Raw genomic sequence first — 27,009 nt, 5'->3', positions numbered from 1 at the left:
ATAATAACAAAATTAACTATTTAGTGAAAAAAACTGTTCAGATAATTTTTTTTAACAATTTCACTTATTTAATTTATATAATTTTAACTTAGTTATATTTAAGTTATTCAACTCAATTCTTTATGTTTTGGTCATTTAATAAATTAATCCATATACTTTAATATATATATATATTTGGCTTTCAAGATTGAGTTATAAACATAATCATAAATTGTAAGAATGAAGAGATTAAGTAATTAGAACTTAAAGATTGAGTTGCATCCATTTAAATTTTAGAATGTTGAAACCAAACTAAAATTATATGAATTAAATAATAATTGTAGGAGCATGAATCTTCCTTTAAAAATAAAAAAAGTTAGGGGAAAAATCTAGGATTTAGGATTTTTATATTCAATTTCCAACTGCATTATATTTATTTGTATTGTTTTATGCCTTACGGGTTTGCCGGTTGCCACAAAATAAAGTAATAATAAATGAGATGTAATTGGGGGGGGGGGGGAAGGAGTGCTTAAACTTTTGCCATACTATTTTGATCATATGAGGTAACTCAAATGATGATTAGCTATTTTCTTATTTATAAAAAATTTTGACAACTGGAGTTTCGAATGCCATTTATATATATATATATATATATATATATTATTAATAAAAGTATTATAACGACAGTGAGACTTGATATCAATATGGGGTTGATTTTATCAATGGATGCAATGTTTGTTGTCAATATTATATTTCTTGGAACATTGGAAACTATTTCATCTATTAACCTCATAATCTTTTGTAACAAAATTAAAAACTACATTTAAAATCAATCAATCAATGATCAATAATTATTATACAAAATCATTAATCACTACTACCTCCGGTCCTAATTATAAGAGCCAGTTGACTAATTTGAGGAGACTAAGTTGAGTTAGTTATTTGTCCTAAATAAGTGTTATTTTTCTTAAAATATCTTTGCTAATCAAATGTATTAATTAGAACTATCATTGTTAGAAGGGCTACTTTGAAAAAAATATATAAATATGAGAGACAAAGTGGATTGGGGTTTTATATATGACCAAAATAAAAGTCAAACCGAGTCTTATATTAAGGGCCAGAGGTAGTATTAATTTAGTACACCCTCAATACTTAATATAAGAGTTAGTTGGGGTTAGATTTGATTATGAATATAAAACCTCAATTCTTAATTCACTTTGTCTCACACCTTTTCTAAAAATATTGTTATTTATTGTAAAGGGCTTTTACTAAAAGATAATTTCAATTATCCAATACACATGATAAAAGATGATAGTTTTGGAAGACCAATACATATTTGTGACAAATAACTAATTTAATTAATTTCTTTAATATCTCTAAATTAGTTATTTTGTTTTTATATTAGGTATTAAAGATAATATAATATCAAAAACTCTATGATTGTTTATTTGTTATGCATTAAATTGATGATTTTTTTAAAGTGCTTGGATATTTTTCATAAATTGCAGTCTTTTGTCTTCTTTTAAAAATAATATGAATATTCTTATTCATTATATATAAGAAATGTTGCGAAATCCTCTTTGGTTTGACAATAAAACTTATAATGCCTTCTTAAACTCAACCACAAATTCAGAGTTAATTTATATTTTTTAATTAAAAATTGAAAATACATAGACACACACAGAACACTAATTAAACCCAAACAATACTGTTGATTCATCCTTTTATCTCTGCGTATCTGCAATCATTTGAAAACTACTCGATTGGAGGTCTGCTGATTCTCCCAGAGTCAACTTCTTATGACAAAATAATTTTAGGGAAAAAAATTACAACATCTGGTTCTAAATATAAGAGCTAGTTGACTAATTTGAGGAGATTAAAAAAATAAATTAAGTTAGTTATCATTATTAAAAAAACTGTCTTGGAAAAAAATGTATAAATATAAGAGACAAAGTGGATTAGGGTTTTATATTTAGGACTAAAATAAAAATTAAACGAAATCTTATATTAAAAACTAGAGGTAATATCAATTATTCAGAAAATTCTCTGTTGTATTTATTTGACTTCTGAAAATGAACTCTAAACTCCAAAGTGAAAATGAACATAAGCTTGAAGCATGCTGCAAAAGATTAGGGGGTGTTTGGCAAAACCAAAACTTAGGTTTCAAAATCACTTTTCCGCAAAACGAAATAACCTCCTCCACATATTTACTTCGTAATCCGTAAAAGCACTTCTGAAACTATGGTTTGGTTTCTATCCAAACACCCTTTTAAAGACGGAAAAATGATCTATTCTTCTGGCTAATCGGGTAAACGCGCCAGAGTGATTAATTATGCTAAACACCATGACTAATCTTAAAAGCAGAGCTTATTGCGGGGATTATTTTAATGGCTTGGGGGCGAGAGCTCTTGGGGTGGAAGACGTACGAGTAATTAAGTGAAGAACAGAGTTTCCAAGGTAGAAACTTTGGCTGACTTTTGAGGGGTCCCCACCAAATACTCGTTTTTATACGAACAATGAAACCTCAAAAACAGCTGTAATAATTAACCGCTATAGTGTCAGCAATAAAACAACAAACCCGAAACTGCAAAGTCAATAAGGGCAAACTCTAGCCATTTTGGCTGCCATTGCCATGAGAGAAGACTTTCTCATCAAGACCAGGCCGTTACACCCGTCGTCTTCGTCGTCTCATCACTCTCTCCTATTATAATTGCAACCCTCTAGCTCTTTGGTCTTGATATCAATTTTCTGTGTGTTATTTGTGTTTGTGTCTATTGTTTTCTCTTCATCTCTGAGGGGGGACGCCAGAGTCGGTTACCCAATTCCTCTACAGATCTTCCCTTTCACTTTTATTATATAATTTTTTGGTTCCCGGATCGGTGAGTAGGTTTATGTGTTAGCTGTTGATTATTGCTCTTTTATCTTGGTAGTTGGAGATGATATCATTGCTTGTTGGGTGATCGGAATTCTTCTTTGAATTCACAGTTGTTTATTCATTTGAACGTTTAGGGTTATTTGACATCCTGTTTTTTTGTAATCTTTTTGTTGTGAAGATTAGCAGAGGAGTTACATGTTGACTTGTAGACTTGAAAGGTTGAGAAGGGGCTGAATGATATGGATAGCCTTTGTTGCTTCAACTCTGTCACTCAGGTGAGCATTTCTGCTGCTTGTTATCCTTCTGATGCTGATATCGTCTTCCAAAATTATAAATCTTCAGAATTTCCTGGGAAAGGATTTGGTTCCTGGTGCAACCCCAGGATATTTCCTGATACTAATGTTAGGATCAAGTGCCTATCACTGCAGTAAAATCCTGAGTTGTTGCTAATAAGAGTGAACCCTACTTCGTTATAGTTTCTCGCAGCTGTGTCATCCGGCAAATTTAAACCTTCAACCTTGCTTTGATGCGATTTGTTAGGATCAATGGCATCTTGATAATTTCTTATAGCCACATTTGGCGAGAGGACTGCTCCCCTTTTGGATGCCATGGGCTTGGATGTTACACAATACTAATGGAGAAACCGGCCTTGTAAAGCTACAAGTAATTCCAAAAGCATAGGTATTTTGGAGTTTTCCATGGATTTTCTAAGCGGGTATGAGGCAGGTGTCCTGGTCATATATCTAGTTATCTACCCACTATTAAGTTCTAATCTCTGTGAATGGCCAAGGAGTATCTCAAATTTTACTCAAAGCATTTTGACTTGAAGGAAAATTGAAATGTAAGGACTATTTCGGCTAATTTGTGGTCATCGATTGACCTCAAAACAAGGGGTGATGACTGACAAAAGGCAATATAGGTATAGATGGAAGCAAATAACGACTGAACTTGAGTATGTATGATCAGTTTAAGAATTGGTTTTCCAAGGCTGTTTTGTTGGGATGATCATTTCTGAGATTTTTCCTCACTTCCTTTGCCACCCTTGTTAGCATTAATTTGTGAGATAGGAGGAATTGGGGATTACACTAATTGCAGAAAAGGAAAGAGATCTTTTCTGACAGTTGAGACTCTAGTTAATATGGATGCTAGATTGCAATAAATATTGTAGGTACTACTTCTTCCTGATTCTTTTCGCTGCTTAAGTAATGTTGATCCTGAAACAGGTGAAGGGAAAACAGTAATTGCATGGAAAAGTGAGGGCAGTGGAAGATCTATCTGGACTTTCTGCTAGAAGTATTTTGAGCACTCAGCCCTGAATTTTCTGCGGCTTGTTACATTTTTCAGATATAATTGATATGAAAATGCTGCCCCAGTTATATGCGGTCGTGGCAACAAAACTGTCTAGTTAATTGTCTTTTGATAGTGGGTTTTGCTCTGATTTTCTTCTTTCCCTCCTCTTTAGTGCCATTCATATGAGTTGTTTTGTTCAGACTCAGATGAGAATGGGTCATGCCTATGATATATCGTTTTCATTTTTGCTGGTATCGACTTTTTCTAGGACTCTAATTGTGGCGTATTCTTATTATTTGTTTCAGTTATTCCCTTGTATAGCATTTGTATTATGTAATATGTGCCTTTGGTTAGTCAAACAAATTACACTTGACAATTTTTTAACATATCTTGTTCAATTATGTTGAATAAGGCCTACCTACTCTTGCTATTTTATCAAAAACTAATGTCTTTATGTGGTGTCTTTTTTGGTCAAATATCTTCAGGTGGTTGGAGGACGTTCGTCAAGTAGCTCTGGCAAGGGCAGAAGCCATCAGAATCAGGTCAAGTATGGCTTTAGCCTTGTCAAAGGGAAAGCAAACCATCCAATGGAAGACTATCATGTGGCAAAATTTGTCCAGGCCAGAGGGCAAGAGCTTGGACTGTTTGCTATCTATGATGGGCATTTGGGGGATAGTGTGCCAGCCTATCTACAAAAGAATCTCTTCTCTAATATCTTAAATGATGTAAGTTGTCGATTTAATTTTAAACTATTAATTTTATGTGTTTAGTTTTTACTTAAAGTTAACTCAATGGATCATGAAAATAGTGTTGGCCCGTTTCTGGTTTATGTTACATGTAATAGAAGATTCTATTCTACTTTCCAACTTCCCATACTTTTTAGCTAAGAAAATATTTTTAATTGATTTAGAAAATATTTCTAAGTGATCTCTATATGCAATTGCTAAAACTTATTTTCTTTTGGTAACAGTATGTTGGGTTAATCTGCTTGTTAAATAATGTCGTTCTTCATAATTTAATTATATTCCAGGAGGACTTTTGGACTGACACAGCCAGGTCCATTGTAAAAGCTTATGAGGCAACAGATAAAGCAATTCTTTCTCATAGTCCTGATTTGGGACGAGGTGGATCAACTGCAGTGACTGCAATTGTTATAAATAATCGGAATTATGGGTAGCTAACGTTGGAGATTCACGCGCAGTTCTGTCAAAGGATGGGCAAGCAATACAATGAGTATAGATCATGAGCCAAATACTGAGAGGGGCAGCATCGAGGACAGAGGTGGCTTTGTCTCTAACATGCCAGGTTCGCTTATAAACCTTGATTTGTATGACATGTTACTCACAAACTTGATGCAGGATTTATAGTTATTCAGTAAGGTTGTGGGGGTTATGTGTTTCATTTACAATTTCAAAATTCAAAGTACAAGGAGAGAGTGTGTTTTGATCTGATGGACATGACTTAATTGAAAAAAGCCAGCTAGAATTTTTCAAAATGATACATGTCCTTTTGTTTGTTAAATCTACTGAAAGAATAGCATTTCGTTCAATAATCCATCATGTACAGGTAAACAGCCCTAGTTCTCTCCTTCCATACCTGTTTGGGAGGCTGATACTAATAAAGGTACATAGAGAACCTTGGGCAAACACAAAGCATAGGACTGTAAAAAGGTTTTACTATTTGGGAGGCCGTTTCTATTTTGATGACCTCTTTTTCCACATTACTTACCCCTCTCTATCAGCACACACTACTTTGGTACATCCTGTGGCTGCCATTTCTAATTGCCGCTTTCTCTTCCTTCTCACTTTCTCTCCCTCTCAGTTTCATCCAAAAAACACAAATGTCAAGTTTTAAAGAGGAATTAATGTGAGGGTTGATTTAAAGTGTAGAAAGCTAATATTCTTGTAGAGAAAGAGAGGGTTACCCTTTAGATGTGTGCTTATTTTATATGCTAGCTGGTGAAAGTAGAGTGACACTTTTTTGAGTACTGGACATTCAATATGGCATGTCGACTCCTGCAGTTGGTTCCAGATTAAAAGAAAGGAAGATGGAGTTGGAAAAAAATATGAATTTGAAGAATGGACCAAAATTCTATGCATACCAAATTTCCATATATTAATGCTTTCTGGGCTGTTATTGAATCTCAGTAATATAATTTTAATCTGGGATTGTTTGTGCATATCAAAGTTCACAATCTTAATTGCACATAAATTATTATACTGTCAATGGACCGTTGAAATTTGAAATTCAGGATCACATTGAAAAATCTTATAATAATGCTCAATTTTTGAAGCATTGTTATTTCTTACTGTATTAAAAACCTTAATCGTTTAATGATGCTCAATTGTTGAAGCATTATTATTTGCTATTCCTTGGTGGATTAGTCTGTTTTGAATTAGGATTTTATAACTCAAAGTTTGTGCTACTTGTTCTAGAAGAAGTAGTGGTTTGAGATGCCTATAGAAGGCTTGGTATCTATCATTTACTTTTTTCTATTATCTTATGTCCCGTAGGTTAAAAACTCTCATTGAGTTTGAAAAAGACAAAGACATCCATGGACACATTAATTACTTCAGAGTGTTTGTTGTTTATATATCGCAATTTGATTGTAAGTCATAGGTTTTCACTGAGCCCTTCTGACCGTAGTCTCTAGAAGACCTGATAATAGCAAGATTAAGACAAGGGAACTATTTATTGGGTAAAAAACCTATAATGTTTCCAAGAATAGTTTTCTGGTATGATTTGGCTCGGTGGTAGATCCGATAAGAATCCATGTCCGGTTCCAGAGTGTTATGCAATTCATTTTGGCTGTGATTCAGTGTTACAGTCTTATTTTCATCCATCACATCTGCTCATTTTGCAAAGTGGCTATGAAATTGTATTCTTGGGACATAAATGTTAATTGGTGGACCAAAATGGAAGCCTCAAGAGTCTTGGCTAGCCATTACAATATTTAATATGCAGCGCTGAAGTGTCTCTTTATTTCAGTGTTCTGTACTTCATAATAACTTGTTCACTTCCTGATATTTTATTAGGAGATGTTGCCAGAGTGAATGGCCAGCTTGCAGTTTCTCGAGCATTTGGAGACAAAAACCTCAAATCACACTTGCGATCTGATCCTGACATACAGCAGGCTAACATTGATGCTGAGATGGAGCTTTTGATTCTTGCAAGTGATGGTCTCTGGAAGGTCATTCATCAAATTCTCTCTTCTCTCCCCATGAGTTATCAAAAACTAATTTAACTCGAGCTAAAGTCGTTAGTAGAAGGTTCTTACATTGGTTTTTAATGCAATTAACATTCTCGTCTCATGGACATTCATGTGTGAACGAATCACAGGTCCGTGCCCGACAAACCTTGTGTGGTAACCTAATTCCAACTAAGAGAGGGGATGACAAAGATCAAACTTTTGATCATTCTGTCATACAGGCTTCAAAATTAGGTCAATGGCCACTTTTAATTTTAAAAAGCATAGGATTTGTTTAAGGAGGATGGGGTGGGGTGGAAGAAAACCCACCAGTGTTTGTATGGTTTATAAAGTGGTAGGTTAGTTTGAGTTTCCTTTTTGATTAATTTGCTGGCTTAACCTTTATCATCTAATTTTTACACCCTGAACTTTCCTTTTACCCACGGCCAATATCGAAAATTCCACTTTGAGAGTGTTTTGGAGTGACCGTTCACATTTTCATTAAACCTTCATACATTTAAAACCAAAAAAAAAAAAAAAAAAGCCCTTTGTACAATGGAATGGAACCTCTCCCTCTTTAACACTTCACCCTCCCTTCTTCAAAACTCTGAAGCAGGCCCTAAAGTTGTCTGGTGAAGGTCTACTGTGTAAAAGATTCTCCGCCGTTTCTTTTTCTTTTGGTTTTTTGTCTCTCACTTTTTTTTTTAAGGGGAAAAAAAAGAGACCAAACAGCTCAAAATCTTGACCTCCACTGTTTGGAGGGGCCAAGATTGCAAGTAGCCTTATGCGGTGTCTCCAAATCGAGTAGAGAAACCGGATGAGTCTGCGATTTGTTTTATATATGATTTCTAGAGGTTTTCTAAATTGATGATGTTATTCTTATTAACATTCATTGCCAGGTGATGGCAAATCAAGAGGCAGTTGATATTGCCAGGAAAATAAAGGATCCACAAGAGCAGCCAAACAGCTAGTAGCAGAGGCATTGAACAGGGACAGCAAGGATGATATTTCTTGCATTGTAGTTCGTTTCAGGTCATGAAACATGGGAACTTGATAAGATAAATCATAACCCTTCAATTAGTTTGGACGTCTGTGTCTCACCAAAGCAAACAAGATAAAGTCCGTCATGAATTTGCAATTCTGTGCAATATATCCTCTTCCCCTTAGCCTCCTCTGTAAAATTTATTAAAAAGTCCTTGGAATTTAGGTTGTACTTTTTTGTGGTTTTGTTAGTTTCTCTTTTGTGTAGATTCATACCATCATTTTTCTCTGTAACTTGGGTTATCAAACGCAGCACTGTGAAAATGGCCATAGTTTTTTTCCCCCTTTTTTCCTTTTTATTATTTTGTTTTTTGACTTCATTGAACATGGATGTATGCATTTTGTATAAACTTTTAGTGTATGGTATATGGGAATGCCCCTTAGTTTGAGCGGCTTAATTTCATCTCATGCTAGAGTGCAAGCGAGTTAAGAAATTAAGAAATTATTTTAAGTCATTTTATTTCCTAATTACCTTTTTTTTTGTTTTTTTTTTGTTTTGCTGCATTAATTGCGAAGTTCTTGTCTTGAACAGATATAAATTCTTTTTTCCCGAAGGAACATTGTGATTGTCTTTAGAAAATGTGCATTATTGCTATATGCTTGTCAAGTATGAAGGGCCTTGAAGCGATTTCCTTTTTTAAAACTGCCAATGAGAATGAAGATTGGCTGTTCTTTCCACGGATCGAGCCTTCCTCAATTGAGTCTTAATTAAACAATACTCCTCCGATCCTTAATATAGGACCCAATTGGTGAGTTGGTTTTGATTCTAAATATAAGACCCATTTCTTATATTTATCAATTATCTCTAAATTATCCTTATGGATACCCTTTCAACCATAATCAAGTAGAAGAGAAAGATGAGGTATTAAGAATATGATTATGGTATTTTAGGAAAACGTGTCATATTTCTTATAATTAACTAACTTACCTAACTTCCTTAATCTAATCAAATTAGTTAAATGGGTCTTATATTAAGGACCGGAGGAGTATATATTAACCATTGAACTGTGATTAAATAGCACTGAGGAGAAGTTATAAAGGCAAAAGCGAACCCTAGTCCCTTAATTTCATGAGGTATTTTTTTAATTCTTTAATTTCAGTGTTAATATATTAAATGTATTTTTAAAAAAAACAATTTTTATAAAAAATTATTTACAGGGAACCATGTTTAGACTAGAGGACTGAAAAAATACTTGTTAAATTTAAGAAATTGAATCGAAATTTTGTATAATTTTTTTAAATAATAAATAAATGTTTCCACCTCAATACTATACCATCATGATCTAATAGTTGTGTTCTTTGATTGAGGGAGATTATGGTAAGAAATTCCTTTCCGCCTGCCGCCGTTTTTTTGTTTTTGTCTGAATCAGTGACTATACCTTGAAGCGAAAGCGCACGATACCATTTTCTTTGCTGGGCGACGCCCTTGTCAGCGTTGTCACCTACCTTCCTTTTTCCTAAACCCTCCCAAAACCCTCGAATATCTCTGAACGTTTTCTAATATTTCCTTCTTATACACACTTCCTTGGTCTCTCTCTGTTTCGATCATGTCCAGATCATTAAAACTTATTAAGGAGAATGCTTCCAACCCGAAACTCTGGTTAGTCATCGGAATCGGTGTTGCCGGGATCGTGGTTCTGGCGGAGACGCAGAGGAGACGACGAAAGGTGAAGACTTTGAAGGAGGGTTTTGGTGCTTTTGTTGAGCGTTTTGAGCTACTGCCTTTCCCTCAGCCACCTCCTCCTGCAGCCAAGCAAGCGCTTTCTGGACTAACATTTGCCATAGCCGACATGTTTGTTTCTGGAGACCTAATAACTCTTTGCTACTTTTTTTCCCCCCCTTTTCCTTATTCATTTGGAAAATATGAAAGGGAATTTCGTTGACAGTAATAGTCTTTGATGTCAGTGTGTGAGTGTCTAGTTAGTCCTGTTTAACTTATTTTTAGTTCATCGTGCAATGCTTGTTGTGGGGATTGGCAGTTTTGATGTGAAGGACTATGTGACGGGGTTTGGAAATCCTGACTGGAAGAAGACGCATGAGGCGGCGGAGAAGACTGCCATGGTGGTGACTGCGCTGTTGAAGAGCGGGGCTACTTGTGTCGGGAAGACTGTTATGGATGAATTGTCTTTTGGGTAGGAATCTTTATGTTCATTACTTCCATTAATCAGCTGTAAAAGAAATTTTAGGAGTGATATTTTCAAGACATTGTCAGAATTTCGGGTGAGAACAAGCACTATGGAACTCCAACAAATCCTCAGATGCCATCGTGTATTCCAGGGGGTTCTTCAAGTGGTTCAGCAGTTGCAGTTGCTGCTGGGCTTGTTGACTTCTCCATTGGTGAGTTTGCATAGTCCTCTCTAATTGCCTGAAATGCTAATTAGTGTATTTGACGATTTTTTTTTAATAGTTATTTTGTTACTTTTGGAGCTGCCACTTCGTATTGTTCAGGGCGTTTTGATGAAACTATGAGATATTAAATCTGAAGTTAGATGCTTGGAGAATTTGCCCCTCATTTTTCCATTTCAATTTTTGTGTAACATCTACATATGTGAAATAATTATCTCTGTTTCCTGATTCTTTAGACCTAATTTTAATGCTTCTTACTGTTTGACTTGAGCACCAACCTGCTGACAGTAAATTTTGTTTCTTGTTGATCTATACATGATAGCAGCATCAATTTCATGATTCTTAGTCTAGTATTGTGATCTCTTCAATTGTTATGTGGAGCATTGCTCCCTATGCGTGGTCTGTTTCTTGTTTTGTCTAGAATATGCTTATGTGCATCGTGACTAATATTATGCTGATGAGAACCATCTGCTTTCGTTTTCTTGATTAATATATGTGAGCGCGGAGGAATATTGTGTTTCTGCAGGTACTGATACTACTGGAGGTGTACGAATACCAGCATCCTTTTGTAGTATTCTTGGATTTCGTCCATCTCATGGGGCTGTATCCACAGTTGGGGTTCTTCCACATGCACAAAGCTTGGACACTGTTGGTATGAAACTTTATTACACGTTGATGCTTTGATTTGACACTAGTTAATTGGACCAATTAGATACATCGGTTGATGAATTTACAGATGATTCTACTCCTATAGTGTTTTACATAGTTTCAATGCTGTGGCATTTGCCAGGGGATGAAGTGGTGTTTATGGGTTCACTTTGGTAGTGTGTGTGGGTGTTTAAAAGGAGTTTTTCCTTTTCTGATTTTCATAGAGATTGGTCTTCTATGTTGCATATTTGCTTTTCTGTAGCTTCATTTTATGGCCTTTCTCATTCTCTTTTCTATTATATTAATTATCCTTTAAAGCAGTGCCGTTTCTTTTACCTACCATATAAAATGATCTTTCATTCCCAAAAAAGACGTCATTTTTTTTCTTAAAAAAAATTGAAATCTTATTCTTCTAATTGCTTATCTTTTCTTTTTCTTTCTTTCTTCTTCTTCTTCTTCTTCTTCTTCTTTTATTTTTTTTATTTTAATGTGTCAGGATGGTTTGCCCGTGATCCATCTGTACTATGTCATGTTGGAGATGTTCTACTTAAGTTAAACTCGGTGGAGCCTAGAAGAGCAAGGCGTATTATATTTGCAGATGATCTCTTTCAATTGTCTAAAGTTCCTATGCAGAAGACAGTATATGCAATTAGCAAAGCTATTGAGAATTTGTCCGGGTGTAAGTTCTTGGACTTTTGAAGACTGATTGTTTGTGCTTTCTATCTATTCATCCTTCCTGAGCATGTGATCTAATATTAAACCACTGATTTTATAAAATGCTTCCATTTCTTGTTTAAAAGAATTATTGATGTTTGTCAGTATTAAACCACTGAAGTGTTTTGGTCCCCTCCTTTTTTTCCTAAACAGATCAGTCATCAAAGCACATGAATCTTTGTCAGTATATTGCTTCTAATGTACCCAGTCTAAAAGGGTACTGTCAACAATCAACCCGCGAACAAAATGGAGTACTCTTATTGAAAGCTCTTGCTTCTGTCATGTTTTCGTTACAAGGGTAATCTACATGTTTTAAGGTTTCATCATCAAAACTCCACCAATAAATTATGTTATGTTTCATATTGTATGTTATGCTTATTTATATTTCTTTCTGATAAAAGAAAGTTACTGAGTAGAAAGAAAAGATATTTTGCAAGAAAAGACAGAATTATGATCTCTAAGTGCAAATATAAGTAGACAGAAAATCAAGACAATAAAGCTTACTGGGATAATTTTTTTTTTTCGGTTTCTTTTGTTTTTTTGGGGTGGTGTGTCAGGATTTATAAGAGATTCTCTGGGATAAGGCCTGTTTTTGTCGCTATTTGTTTTTATTGTTCATATTCATGGTTTGGATCTTTCTTCAGAACTCCATTAAATGCACCGTTGTATTCTTTTCCGTAGGGAAGCCCATTTAAATTTGGATGCTTCATTGTGAATTATGATGCTTAAAAGGCAGTGTATTCATTGTCATGTGGTATTAATTGTGTAGGAAGGCTGTCATCTTATATATGCTTTTCCTTTTGTGTATCCTCTCTGCTCAGGTGCAAGTGACCATGGCAGGAAAATAATGAAATGTAATGCATAATGCGAAAGTATTCAGCAACTGTTGCGTCTAGCTCAGGAAAATCTGGAACTGATAAAAAGCAAAAGCTAAAGTTTACTCATAGTTTTTCTGAGAGGTCAAGGCTATTGTGGTTCTAGTTTTTATATAACATAATATGTTTAGGGTTTTATGCTTTATGCTAAAGTTTTTCTTGGCCAGAACGTTGTATTAAAGAAGGGAAACTCAAACCCCCCCCCCCCCCAAAAACATGGTTTACTTTGATGAGAGAGTAACTATTTGATTGTTGGTAGGCAATACATTACCCTAGCACTCACTCATTCTTTTAGGGATGAGAAGGAAGTTTATTGAAGAGAAGAGGAAACAATACAAGGACAGTGAACATTGCGTACACTGGTTTATAAATTATTGTGACTGAAAAATTTACCTGACATTCATAACGTTCAGTGGGAACTACATGAAAAGGGAGTCTGTAAAATCTATAATCCTTTCTGGTGTTGTACTTATGTCTGAAAGATTGTGCCATCTTTGAAATATCAGTGGCGGATTGGCAATATGCTTATTCAACACCTAGTTTTCTTTTCTTTTTCTTTTTCTTTTTTCTTTCTTCTTTTTTCCCTTTTGAAACATATAGTTGGCAAAATATTAGTTTCATTCAAAGCAGGTCTAGGTGTTGCGCATTTGTTAGTGCTTCCTGTTTTTAGGCAAAATGAAAATGTGAATCCGTTTGGAAAATTTTCCATTCTCTTTAAAATTTCCTATCAAATGGATTAGCATTTTGATGTTTTTGTCGTGACCGGTTTAAAGGCTAGGAAACATGGATATTGACATGGACATGGGACACAACACTCACATAAACACAGCAACATGACAGATTTTGAAGTGTTTGATTGCATTTTAAAGTGTTGTGTTGCAGCTACTACGATTGTTTTACATGTGTCAGACATGGGCACAGCTCTTTTTTGGAGCGTCTGCATTATATTTAAAAGGCTTCTTAGTGTTCTTTGCAATTAATGGTGGTTAATCATTCAAGTACATGTCATGTAGTGTGATCATACACCTTTTTCGTTAGAATATGCTGTACCAAAAATTTCTGTTCAGAGCTTGATTCCTTTTGACAAACTAAGGGATTCTTGTATCTTCTTTTCAGATATGAGTTCAAAACAAATCATGAAGAGTGGATTGAATCAGTCAAACCCCGGTTAGGTTGTGATGTGTGTGATCATGTTAGGGCAGCCACTGGTGCCACGTATGATAACATAAAAATATTGTACAAAGTTAAGAATGAGATGCGAGGTGCTTTTCAAAGTTTATTGAAGGTACCATAACATCTGCGGTTATTCCCTCAGTAGTTTTTATTGCAATTTTATTGATAATTCAAGATTTAAATGATTTTACACCAAAAATGAAATAGAAAGATATGTTGTTGTTATTTTCCATTCTCATGCAGATTTCCTGATATTAGAATGACCGGTAATTTATTTATCTGTTTTTTGTTCTTATAGTTGATATCCTAACTATTTTTCAGTTTGCTTTCCAATTTGCCTCTGAAATTTCTTGAGAAGTAAGTAATCCTTACACCTGTAGCATCATTTAGGCAGGAGCGTATCTTATTGCAGCTAAGCATGACAAGACTTTATTTAATTTTACATATTCTTGTGAAAAACGTGTATTAGGATATATAATTCCAAGTCATAAACATCTCGCCACATTTGTTTCTTAATTTGTAAGAAACATATGGAACTTCCATGAAGATATCTTCCCGAAGATTTGACCTGTTTCATGGGAGAAACAAATGTTATGAATCTGCACCTTGGGACTTGGATTTAGATTTGTTCAAACTGTTCATATCAGATACCCCATTTAAAACGATGTTCTGAATTTTGAACGTGGCGTAAAGTGGAACTGGAGAAGTTTCACTTGTGTGCTTTAGCTGGAGAGTGTTCTGGTCATTTGGATTCAGAGGACTCTGTCCTGAGTGAGTTCACTTCAATATCAATACCTTTATCAAGTTGTCATGACGTATTGTTCCAGGAAATTTTTGTGGAAGCAAAAAATTTGAGCTTAATGATGCCCTAATTATCACTCTTGAGGGCTGAATATCATGATTATGAATAGATGTTCAGAGCACTAGGATAAAGCTGATACATAAATTAAAACTAACATATCTTGACAGAAATATAGGGTCAGAAATTAAAATTTAAAGTAAAATTATCCCAAAATAAGATGATAAATAACCTAATGTCTTCTAGAATAAATAAAAGGTGATATTACTTTATAAAAAAAAAGTGATATTAGAAAAGTTACCAAATTATAATAAAACTACTTAAATGGGAAAATATGCTGAATGATACGATATTTAGTCTGTGATATTCAAGGGTTACTGAAGAGTGAAAAATTGTAGGGTAGGTGGAAAATAGAAGATTAAGTAGTCTGGTATAACAGGACATCTTCAAGTGAAAATAGGGAAGGCATTATATGACATAAAATTCTTGAGACATTGTTTTACTCTAATTGGAAGATAACTGGGATCTTTGATTCTCTTACGAAGTGGCAAAATAATTTGGCTGTTCTATTGTCTGCACATGTTAGCCTCTTACCATCTCTGTTCTGATTGTACCAGGACGATGGAATACTAGTTATTCCCACTGTTGCAGACAGTCCTTTAAAGCTTGATACAAAGAAAAGGTTTTCTTCTGAGTTTTATGACAGAACTTTCGCATTGTCAAGCATTTCTAGTATGTCTGGATGTTGTCAGGTAATGTAAAGTGTTTTAGCATTCAAATATGATCCTTTTCTCCCTTTCTCTATTAGTTATTGATCTGACACTTCACACTTTGATTGACTTATATAATAGTCTTGCATCATTTACAGGTTACAATTCCATTAGGATATTCCAATGATTGCTCTGTTTCTGTCTCATTCGTCTCTTTCCATGGAGCTGATAAATTTCTTCTTAATACGGTCTTGGATATGCATGCAACTCTTCAACAGCAAGTTAGTGATGTATCCTCCTGTTCTTTGTCGTTCTCAGATATGAATGGTAGCATGGAAACTTCAGAACTTCTGAAGGAGAAGGTTAGTTTTCTCTTGGCATTTTATCATCCTAGACATTTTTTCCTTAAAAAATTGTTAATTTAATCTAATCTTAATAATGTCAAATTTCATTTTGGAAGGGATAATTATCATGCCATGAGCAACTTTTAAGTTTCAGATTTGAAAATTTTGAAGTCCATTATGTAAATAGCCCATATTTTATGTTTCTATGATTTAGCTAATGTAGACCTAATTGCCCCAACATTAACTTAAATACTTTATCATTTGAGGTTCGGAAATAATTCAGGCCAGAGAAGAAGTTCAGAATAATTGGTTACGTTAGTAAAATGGGGATGATATTTATGAATCATCTGAGTTGGTAAATAAGGTTTTTAGATTAGACAATGTAAAATGGTGTTTTAGAAGTGTGATGTTTAAATGCAATGCTAATTCGTTTGTGTAATAAGCCTGGCCCAGTTGTCTGTGCGCATAATCATTTGTATGTGTATTTAACCACTATTATGAGATGGGCTGAGTATGAGTTCCAGTTATACGCACTTAGTTTAGACCATTTTGATAGCAGCTTTTATAGCTGTAGGGTGAATTTTATCTAAGCTATTCAAGAAGATCCCGTTGTCGAATGTGTAAGGTGCTGCAGTAGGAAGCAGGTTTGTAGGGTTTGGCATCACATGGTTTCTAATAGAAGAATCTTATTCAGGGAAATGCAGCATTTAAGGGAAGGCAATGGAATAAGGCAGTTAATTACTATACTGAAGCTATCAAGATGAATGGATTGAATGCAACTTACTATTCCAATCGAGCAGCTGCTTACTTAAAGTTGGGATGGTATGGAGGTTTTTACCATTTATCAATTTTCACTTCCATCTTTTACATTCTTTTCTCTGTCTGATATGTGCTTTCGTTGTGGGATTTGCAGCTTTCAGGAAGCAGAAGACGACTGCAATAAAGCTATACTACATGATAAGAAGGTACGAAGACGGGCAAGGGGCAGTGACTACTTTTATTTGTTTGTTTAATTATTTCGGCCAAAAGCAGTTAGTAATTTTTTTGAAATTATAATGTTTTAACTCGTAGATATCAGTTGCACGATAGGATCTTCCTAATATCATGATGAATGTTACAATATGTAAAGTTCATAATAGCATGATCGGTATTACGATATGTAAAGTTTTATTGCCAACTTTGCCAAAAAAACAAGTTCTATTACTGAAAGGGGAGAAATGAAAATCAAAGTTCTGGTCACACCATGATATGTGAGGGTATCTGTCTTAAGGAGTAGACGAGTAGCAACTGAATCACTCGTATCATTGGATACCCGCCAAATCTGCCATCTACTATTTATATTGCGTCTCAATTTTGCTAAGAATAGTGTGTTGTTATTTCCATGCAGAATGTGAAGGCATATCTGAGACGTGGAACTGCTAGAGAATCACAACTACGATATAAAGAGGCTTTAGAAGGTGTGTCCTGATCTTTAAAGAATCACCTGAAATTTCGTTAAAGAACTGGTTTTGAAATATGCCAAGTTTACAGGGGCCATTTCCAGGCAATTTCCTGTATTTTAGATTTAGATGTCCAAGATTGCCTAGACTTTTGCATTTCAAATTTGTTTTCCTGATTCTTGAAGTCGTAAGTTTTTCATTACTGCAGCATGATCCTAAACTTCTATGAAAAATATTGAGATTTTATGGAGAAAAATAATATTTTGGGAACTTTTACTTCATATTTTATATCTGCAAAATTTTTCTTTTTAACCTTTTTCAATTTCTCATGCTATGCAGATTTCAAGCATGCTCTGGTTCTTGAACCACAGAACAAGACTGCAAGCGATGCTGAGAAAAGAATCAGAAAATCGATGAGTTGAATTTGGCTCTCTTAGAAAACATTTCCCCTTGACTTCCCTCCCTGCTGGAGAGAATGTCAATGGCTGCTGGAAAATGAGACTTTGGATTCTTTTCATTACTGTCTATCTTCGAAGTGCAGGTGACTTGAAGAGGACGGAGTAGACGTGCCTATGTTGATTAGGTGCTGCAAATTTTGATCCTTTTATGTGTATATTTTATTTTATTTTTTGGTTATATAATAAGTTTGTATATTTGCGACTTTCGATATACTTTTACTTCGTGTCATTGTGGGAATGACTAGCTTTGTACAAGAATTATAAACCCTGTTAATTCGTTGACTGCAAGAATTTCATGTTTACAGCCTAAGGTCAGAAAGCGGGCTATATGTAGCTAAAGGTGGAAATAGGCCAAGCTGTCTGTCAGGGGTCTGTGGCCTGGCCTGTAAATGGCTTGGACTATTTAATGCTACATGATGTAGCATCCTTGTGATGCAAAATGGATGGTCAAACCTGGTGTGGATAGGAAAGAAAAAGGAATAGTTACTATTTATACCAGGAAAATTTTATTGGCAAATGATGTACAGTTTATTTCTCACGAGAAAAATGAAAAATGTTTCATTGGCTCTGGAGTGAAAATAATAAGGGGTAATTGATCATAAGTTTGAGCAGAAAATTAATTATGCAAAGATGTTTGGAATGTGTTTAAAGAGTCAGGTGGAATGTGTTTTAAACTGGTAAAATTTTGGAAAATCCGCACTGGGGGTACATATATTTTTTAATTTTCAATTTTCAATGTATTTTATGCAAAGATGTATTTTGAACTATTTTTAAGTTTGCTTTATTAAAATCCTTAACTTTTGCATAAAGATTAAAAATGCTAAAAGAACAAAGTTAAAAGAGTATTGCTAAAAATATAAAATTAAATAATTTTAAGAGAAAAAAATTACATAGGTATTAAATTAAAAATTGGAAGGAAATATTTTTCTAAAATTTGTCTTTATGTTTTAAATATGTTTATATTATGTAAGGATTGAGTCTTTAGTAGCTTTGCATGATTAACTTTTTTTAATTGGGATTTTTTGAACAATATTTCCAAATAATAATCAACAGTGATTCTGTTAATGAAATCAAATTGGATCAAACTCATCCTTTTTTTGGTTACCATAAACACGGAATTAAAGTTTAGTACTCTTTTAGTCTTAAATATATGATCTATTTGGTACTGTAATTTACATTACAAATTTACACTACAAAATGGATCTTATATTTAGAACCGGAATGAATTTTTTTTTAAGAAATATTTTAATCAATATAAAATTCTGCCAATCCAATCCCAAATAGCTGACTTCTCAATATCTTTTTTTTTTTTATTTGGGGATGCAATTCTCAATATCTTTTTTAGTAGCCTAGTAGTCTAATTACATCAACATAGGCATACGTTTAAACTAAATATAAACTTCCTTAAAACTAAAATAAACCTCTAAAATATGAGATTTATTTATTTATTTGCCACAATAAGTTCTGAGATTGCTAATTTTAAGGAGAAGTAATTTTAGAATAAATAAAAATTGAAAAACACCACCAATTTTTCTGGCCAGAAGATATACAACCTTCAAATGCTGGATTCCAAAAATCACTCTGGAATACCCAACAAGATCAATTGTATTTCTTGGATTCTTTTGCCTTTCGGTTTGGCCAATAACTGTTTTTTCTTCGCGTCCTTAAAGCCTCCAAGGATTAGGAACATCTTATTCCCGCAACCAAACAAACCGAAAACCCGTTGCATGTACCAGTTTCCTGAATTGGCAATTCTCCAATCTCAATCCTTGCATGTCGATGCCTGCTTCCTCTTCATCTTCTCTCGACACGTCCTGTTCCTCTTTTATATGTCATCAATATAGACGCTTCGCTTAATTTCTGTGCGAGGAAGAGGACAATAAAGGAACAGGAAGACTCCACCGATTCAAACCACAATAAATTAGAAGAGAAAGAAATCCAATTGATTATCACGGAAAAGGAAAAAAAAGAAAAAAGAATAACGACCCCATTGTCAAATTTTTGTGAGGTATAGAGATTTGAAACCCCGTCATGTTTTCTAAATCTTCTAAATGCTTCAGCTTCACCGTGTACAGAGATTGGCTTTACCGTTATTCATTCACGAACGCCGGACTCCGATCGGTTATAACCGACCTCGGTGATGGGACCACCATGCATTGTTGGGTTCCCAAATCCCTAAAACCGAACAAACCTTCGCTTATTCTCATCCATGGATTTGGGGCAAACGCAATGTGGCAATACGGTGAGTACCTTCGGCATTTTGTCCCCCGTTTCAACGTCTTCGTGCCGGACCTCCTCTTCTTCGGCGAGTCATCTACGTCGCGTCCCGAGCGGACGGAGTCGTTTCAGGCTCTATGTGTGAAGAAGCTGATGGAAGCACATGGGGTGTGGAGGATGAACGTGGTGGGGATTAGTTATGGTGGCTTTGTGGGGTACAGTGTGGCGGCGCAGTTCCCGGAGGCGGTGGATAAATTGGTGTTATGTTGCTCTGGGGTATGCTTGGAAGAACAGGATATGAAAAATGGATTATTTAAGGTTTCGGATTTGGATGAGGCTACTAGCATTTTGGTGCCACAGACGCCTGAGAAGCTGAGGGAACTGATGCGGTTTTCGTTTGTGAGGCCTGCCAGAGGCGTGCCTTCTTGGTTCCTTACTGATTTCATTGAGGTAAGCTTCTGGATTTTCTGCTTTGAAACATGAATTTGTTTGTGTGTTGAAGTTTCAAATTCAGGGAAAGCATAAAGAACAGAGAGTCCTTGTTTTTTTTTCCCCCTCGGGTGCCAACAAACAGAGTCCTAATTAATGACTACATATTTTTGGTATATCATGATAACTGTACCCTCGTAAATCTCCTCCCCCAAGGGTATGCCTGCTTTTTGAGTGCTCGAAGGAATTTTCTTCTGAAGAAACAGGGTGACAATGAGATATATCGTCCCTGTCAATTAACTCTTTGGTATATCTCTTGTATATGTTGATATACATGTTGTGGATCTCAATATATTAGTTTATATTTATAATAAAACCTTTAGCAATTTGTCATGAACATTTTTCAAATTCTATGTGATGCCCAGGCAAATGTTTTTAGTTTATGACTCTATTTTACATGACATAAAGCTGATATAAGATTCTAGTACGACCAAAGCTAGAATCTCTTTTAATTAAGGTAACTTTTACTAAGCAGGAAATGACATATGAAACAAATCTGACTGTTCTATCAAAGTAGTTTGGATTTTGTGGGGCCTTCCTTTCGTTCACCACCCTTGCTTGCAGATAGGTTCCTGATCATATGATTTTTTTTTTTTTTTTGCTGGGGATCATATGAGAAGTTGGAAGCGCTGATTTTTTCCTTTTCAATAACGCACCTAAACTTGTAATGGAACTCTGTTGTCTCGAAGTGTGTATGTTATCCTTATTTATCAAACTTACAAGATGGGTGTGTATTGGATTTGCGACAACGCTGCACTATTTTAGATCATCATCTGTATTTTATGTGTGATCACTGTGGAATATCCTCATTAATTTTGAGACTCAGCGATATAATTAAGATTCAGTTTATCTTGGCAAATGAAGGCTACTGCAAATGAATTGAAGGAAATTACCATAAGAATGCGATTGTAACATGAAATTTTCAGCTAAACGCTCAAAAGATATCTCAGTATAGAAGATGATACCAAAGATTTGTATTTGTTTATAAATTCTCCAGGCGGATGGATAATACCCGGAATAGCTATTTATGATGATGTCATTCAACTCATACTTGAGAATTATGTGCTTGAACATTCATTCAGAAAGAAGTCAAACCAGCAAAATGAGCTTAAAACTCATATTTAAGAGGCTGAAATTCTTGTGCTTAAGGCTTGTACTGATACGGAAGTTAACTTATCTTAGACATCATTCTGTAATTTAACATTGTCTCCTCATCTTCTCAGATAATTAACTATGTTCTTGTTAATTAATTTGGACAGGTGATGTGTATGAAACATGTTGAAGAGAAGAAAGAACTCATTGCAGCAATACTCAAAGGTCGACAACTTTCCAACCTTCCCAAGATCACCCAGGTAGATTCCTCACTGTTGCAGGACGTAAATGTCATGTATGCATACTGATGGACAATTTTTAGTAGTGTCTTACCTGCAGATTCTTTAAACATGAAAGTGTAGGAATATAGCCAATTCTTTCTTGGCACTCTGTCATTCTTGATTATATTTTGCTTTTGCTGTTGAGATTTTTAACGACGCATACCATCCTTGAACATTTCTTACAGCATACTGTTATATGTCCTCGCATGTCATAATTTTACCGAAGATTTGGATATGAAACACCTGACTGCATTGTGCTTTTGATTTAGAGAAAATAGTATGTCAGTGTTATTTCTTACAAGTTAGCTAGCATTTCCGCTATGTTTCATTTTGTCATACTTTTTCTTATGGTACAATAATGACAGCGATTCAAACGCAGGAACTTACAAGAATACTATAGTTCTTAGAATCTTATACTAGAATGGATATCTTGCCAGTTACAACTTACAGCAAAGCCAAACAATTTGCTTTCTCTTGACGCATTGACTCCTAGTTTTCTCTTTCAAAATATGATAGTGAATCAAAAGAACAAAAATCGTACTCTCTTTTTTAATTTTAAAATATTGTGGGATTCTATTTGAACAGTCTACGTTAATTTTATGGGGAGATCAAGATCAGGTGTTCCCTCTGGAATTAGCCCTCAGATTAAAGAGGTGATGTTTTATTACTCATGATTTGCATCTGACATAATTTGAAAAACGATTGAAATTTGAATATTTTCTGGGACAGTCATATCGGAGAAACTGCTCAAATGGCAGTTATTAAGAATGCAGGGCATGCTTTGAATATAGAGAAGCCTAAAGAATTTGCCAAGCACTTAAAAGCATTCCTTATTGGACCACAGTCATGCAGCCACTCACCTTCTATCAAAGAACAGATTCAGAAGACAATATTTGATTTCCACAGGTCATGACAGAACATATCCCAAAGCATCCACAAGCTGGAACCAACTTTATTTATAGTGCTTTCTGCTTCAAAAGTGAGAGAAATTCTGAAGTATCGTGTAGAAACAGCCGCGAAAACGACATGCGGGATCCATGTGCCGATTTGTTATATATACACTATATGATGCTTGAGATTTTTTCAAAAAAAGAATGTATGGAAAGATCAATGCTTTCTTCATGTGATGGTAAGTGGATCAATCAGTACATGCAACCAAGTCTGATGCAGAGGAGCCTCTGTTTCTTTTTCACGAAATTTCCAGAAACGTATGTACATTGACGAATGGAATACCAGTTTAACGTACATATTACGTATAATACTGTTATCTTTAATTTGTTTTCACACTTGTTCTTACTGTGATTATGCTGTATTGAGCTGGCAAGTTATGTTCAAAGTTTCCCAGGCAATGATTTTCATCATGGTTTTTCCTTTAAGCCAATTCAGGTTCAAATTCCCCATCTTGTTCCAATTAAGCCCAGTTCTGTGTGTATAAGAGAAGAAAATCATTTAAGCCAGGCAATGATTTTCATCATGGTTTTTCCTTTAAGCCAATTCAGGTTCAAATTCCCCATCTTGTTCCAATTAAGCCCAGTTCTGTGTGTGTATAAGAGAAGAGAAGGATAATGAATACAATGATAATGAGAATATAATTTATTCCCCACAGAATATTAGGCATATAAAGCCTAAATTTAAGGAGAATGACAGTAAGGTATCAAAAGACGCCAGACAATTTTCTGAAAATTTAGTTACAAATATTAATTCGATTTTTTAAAGACATTTATTTTCTGCCATCATGAGCATTACAAGCTGATATATTTGCTTCTCTTTATTCTTATTTCAGTACTTATATTTGCTTCATTATTACTGCTTCATATTACAACAGGCCTTGAATGAATGTCAAATTTCTCAGAAGATGAAAGCTGCGGCTCCTGCAAATAATATTAGGAAACCCCATTCATTAGAATCAACTTCTTATAGAATAATGAACAAACTCATAAAACTGAATAAAATCATAAAGTAAACCAACAAATTTAAGTTGAACTCAATGACTACATACAAATTAAACGAGCAGGTTGTCAGTTTTAGGTCCGTTTAAACGATGTTATAAAACTGCATAGGTGTTTTCTTCAAAACTAGATATTACAATGAAAATGTACAGAGACTAATCCAATATTAGAATCAATAGATCATAACCATAAGTTAAAAGAAGAGAAGTGACGTACATGGACATAATGCTGAGGATGGTTAATGTGGAATCTTTGCTGATAAGCATTTAAGCCAATCTGGGACTTGGCTTCAATAACTATGGACCTCATTGAATGAAGCAAGTGGCCATAGCTCATTCCTGGTTGGTTTTTCATGGCTTGGATGAAACTCACTGTCAATGCTCCCCCATTCATTCCAAATACCTATTTCATCCATCAACCCATGCCAAAAAAAAAAAAAAATCAGTTCATTTCCCATTTAAATCCCAACTGGATAATTAACTAACTCCAACAAGGGATCTGAATATCTTATCATCTGTTCTCGCTTTTCCTTCCCTTTTTTGTTTTAATGAAGTCATTGGGTTCTTAAGAGATATTTAAGGTTAATACAGGCCATAAATATTTAATGAAATTGGTCATATATTTCAAATAAGAAAATTAATACAAATAGGTGATATTTTTAATATTAATAGATCTCAATGAATTTAATATTTATAAGTTATGAATTGCGTCATTAACAAGTCAAACTTATAAATATTAAAAAAATATTAAATGAAATTAAGAAAACATACTTATATTTGATGTTTTTATCTTGAATCTACCCGAAATTTTTCTCATAACTTAATAATCACATGCCATTGGTAGCATAAAACAAATAAGGATTCAATATTACATTCAACATTGTGAATCTATCCGTACTTCATGTTATGCACTTAACCTAACAATCAAATCAAGGGATATTTAAGAATGGAGAAAAGAGCAAACTAACCGAGGTGTCTCCAGAGGATCCATTGTCATCACAGGCAGATATGCATATAGCAAGCCCTCCATTGGTACCTTTATAATGAGGTTTCCCTCTCACATGATCTTCCCATCCATATTCACCAAACCTGTTCATGCGGCACATGAACCCTAAATCAAGAACTGTTCCGCTACTGCAAGTATCAATGATGGCGTGCAGTTTGGCTCCCGCCGGCAGAGGCTTCACCAGAACATCGTTTATGATGTCGTCTCGTAACTTTCCGGCATCCTCGTAATCTACCGGACATAGTGCTTCGTCGTAGCCGTCGTCCTCGTCCATGTCGTTGTCGGCCATCCTTGATCCATGGCCTGAGTAGTGGAACACCAGTGAGTCGCCTGCCTTGCATCCCCTCACCAGCATCTTCATTGCCTCTATCATGTTTGCTTTTGTCGGCATTGTTTTCCAGTTACTATTCTCATCGTCTGCACATATACATTCATAGCTTCCTTTATCAAAAAAGGTTACTCTTCCCATAGCTTAATATACAAACTAATTAAAAGTTGAATTTGGTGCCAAGCACAAGATTTTCATTCACTTTTTTTTTTTTTTTGAAAAACAAGTTTATTGGAGGTACCTATACTTTTTTTCAATTTTCAATTTGGTACTTATATGGTTTTTGTTCTTAACTAAATCTTTATTTTTCCTCTATTAACATCATTAATCCTTATGTAGAGACTAAAAATATCAATAGAACAAAGTTATAAGAGCTAATGTTGCTAAAAAGATAAAATTAAATGTTTAATTAAAGAGAAAAAAAACACATAAGTACCAAATTAAAAATTGACAGAAAATATAGGTACCTTCAATATGGTTTTCCCTATATATCTTAATATATAAGAATGGTAGAGATTCAATTTGATTGTCTTTCATATTTATTTATTTATTTTAAAGTAATCCTCACGGTAATTATATATGTTAAAGATTTTTCATTATACGAAAGTTTTATTACAAATAATTAATAAGTAGAGTTTAGAAAAAACAACATATATTTATTACACATAATTAACTTAACTAATTTTTTTAATATTTATAAATTAGTTATGATATTAAAGACTACAATTATTATAATCTAATATTATGTATAGGTATTTAGAAGAGATTATGTCCCATTTGTCATGATTAATCAATTGATTTGATTTCTTTAATCTTCCAAAATTAATTAAATAGCTAATCATATTAAGGACTAGAAGTTGTGATGTTGTACATAGTATTCCTTCTGTCTTAAATACAGGAGTTACATAACTAATTTAAAGATATTAAAAATACTAATTCAATTAGTTATTCCTAACAAATATGTACTCATTTTTTCTAAAATATCCCTTTAATTATTTATGTTAAAAACTATTTTTGTTAATAAAAACCCTCTTAATACATGTAATCAGTATAGTTATTTAGAAAATTATAAATTATAAATTTTTCAAATAAATTGAATCGAGGTAACATATTTATGATTAGGCAATCTTCAAAATCTTGTACCTCTGAGGACGACAATGGAATGAGGAGGGAATCCAAGGTTGTCAATGAGGAAGGCTTTCATGCGCAGGACATCGTTGACTGAACCCTTCAGAGCATGTGGTCCCTTCCCGTAAGTGATTCCACACAGCAACGCCCTCTTGTTGCCGCCGCCGCCGCCGTAGAATGGAGAAGGACCACCCATCACCGGTGGTGCTGCTAATTGTGGCTGTGGCCTCATCACCACCGGCCTCGGCTGCGGCTGGTAATACCCGCCGGCCCAGCTGTTGTACCGAGCCGGCGGAGCTCTATACCCGTTTCCCTCCCAGTTGTTGGCTTGGCAATAATGTGGCACTCCCAGTGGCTTACCACACTCGCAGAATCTCCCTCTCCTGCACGCCATTTCCCCAAGACCGAGAAAGAGAATGGATCACAACGAAGAACAGAGGTTGAAGAAGCTATATAACTATATAAATATATATATTTATATATATCAATGTAAACGGTGACTCGTAATTATACTGTGTGTTGAAGCTGGTATATATATATTAGGATGCATGTGTATATGGTGAGGTACGCATGTATCAGAATCAGATGCACTCGTATTTATTAATTTGAAGGTGGAGAGGGAATATATATATATATATATAT

The 27,009-nt window shown here is 34.6% G+C and overlaps 3 protein-coding genes and 1 pseudogene across 3 annotated transcripts; 3 read left to right on the top strand and 1 right to left on the bottom strand.

Annotated features, from left to right (window-relative positions):
* Positions 1-2,576: 2,576 nt before the first annotated feature.
* Positions 2,577-8,660, top strand: LOC114736920 (probable protein phosphatase 2C 9; annotated as a pseudogene).
* A 1,143-nt stretch (positions 8,661-9,803) lies between these two features.
* On the top strand, positions 9,804-18,166 carry LOC114736919 (outer envelope protein 64, mitochondrial-like). The gene is made up of 13 exons (XM_028924801.1): positions 9,804-10,164; positions 10,352-10,504; positions 10,585-10,709; positions 11,245-11,370; positions 11,863-12,045; positions 12,234-12,378; positions 14,072-14,240; positions 15,545-15,679; positions 15,796-15,999; positions 16,676-16,803; positions 16,895-16,946; positions 17,369-17,438; positions 17,760-18,166. Exons 1-13 carry the CDS (start codon positions 9,920-9,922, stop codon positions 17,840-17,842), a joined length of 1,818 nt encoding a protein of 605 aa, XP_028780634.1. The 5' UTR covers positions 9,804-9,919; the 3' UTR covers positions 17,843-18,166.
* Positions 18,167-19,667: 1,501 nt separating this feature from the next.
* Positions 19,668-22,870, top strand: LOC114736917 (monoacylglycerol lipase ABHD6-like). The gene is made up of 4 exons (XM_028924799.1): positions 19,668-20,545; positions 21,844-21,936; positions 22,543-22,610; positions 22,687-22,870. The coding sequence occupies exons 1-4, from the start codon at positions 19,910-19,912 to the stop codon at positions 22,868-22,870; spliced, it is 981 nt and encodes a 326-aa protein (XP_028780632.1). The 5' UTR covers positions 19,668-19,909.
* Positions 22,871-23,522: 652 nt separating this feature from the next.
* On the bottom strand, positions 23,523-26,843 carry LOC114736921 (metacaspase-3). The gene is made up of 4 exons (XM_028924802.1): positions 26,383-26,843; positions 24,874-25,328; positions 24,123-24,308; positions 23,523-23,828 (listed from the first exon to the last, which is right to left on the bottom strand). Exons 1-4 carry the CDS (start codon positions 26,759-26,761, stop codon positions 23,769-23,771), a joined length of 1,080 nt encoding a protein of 359 aa, XP_028780635.1. The 5' UTR covers positions 26,762-26,843; the 3' UTR covers positions 23,523-23,768.
* Between the last annotated feature and the right edge of the window lie 166 nt (positions 26,844-27,009).

This window comes from Neltuma alba, unplaced genomic scaffold, assembly GCF_004799145.2.
Source record: "Neltuma alba isolate B1F8T4 unplaced genomic scaffold, ASM479914v2 tig00013384_pilon, whole genome shotgun sequence".
Classification (NCBI taxonomy): Eukaryota; Viridiplantae; Streptophyta; class Magnoliopsida; order Fabales; family Fabaceae; genus Neltuma; species Neltuma alba.
The sequence above is the reverse complement of the archived record's forward strand: the minus strand, read 5'-3'. Positions and strand labels throughout refer to the sequence as shown.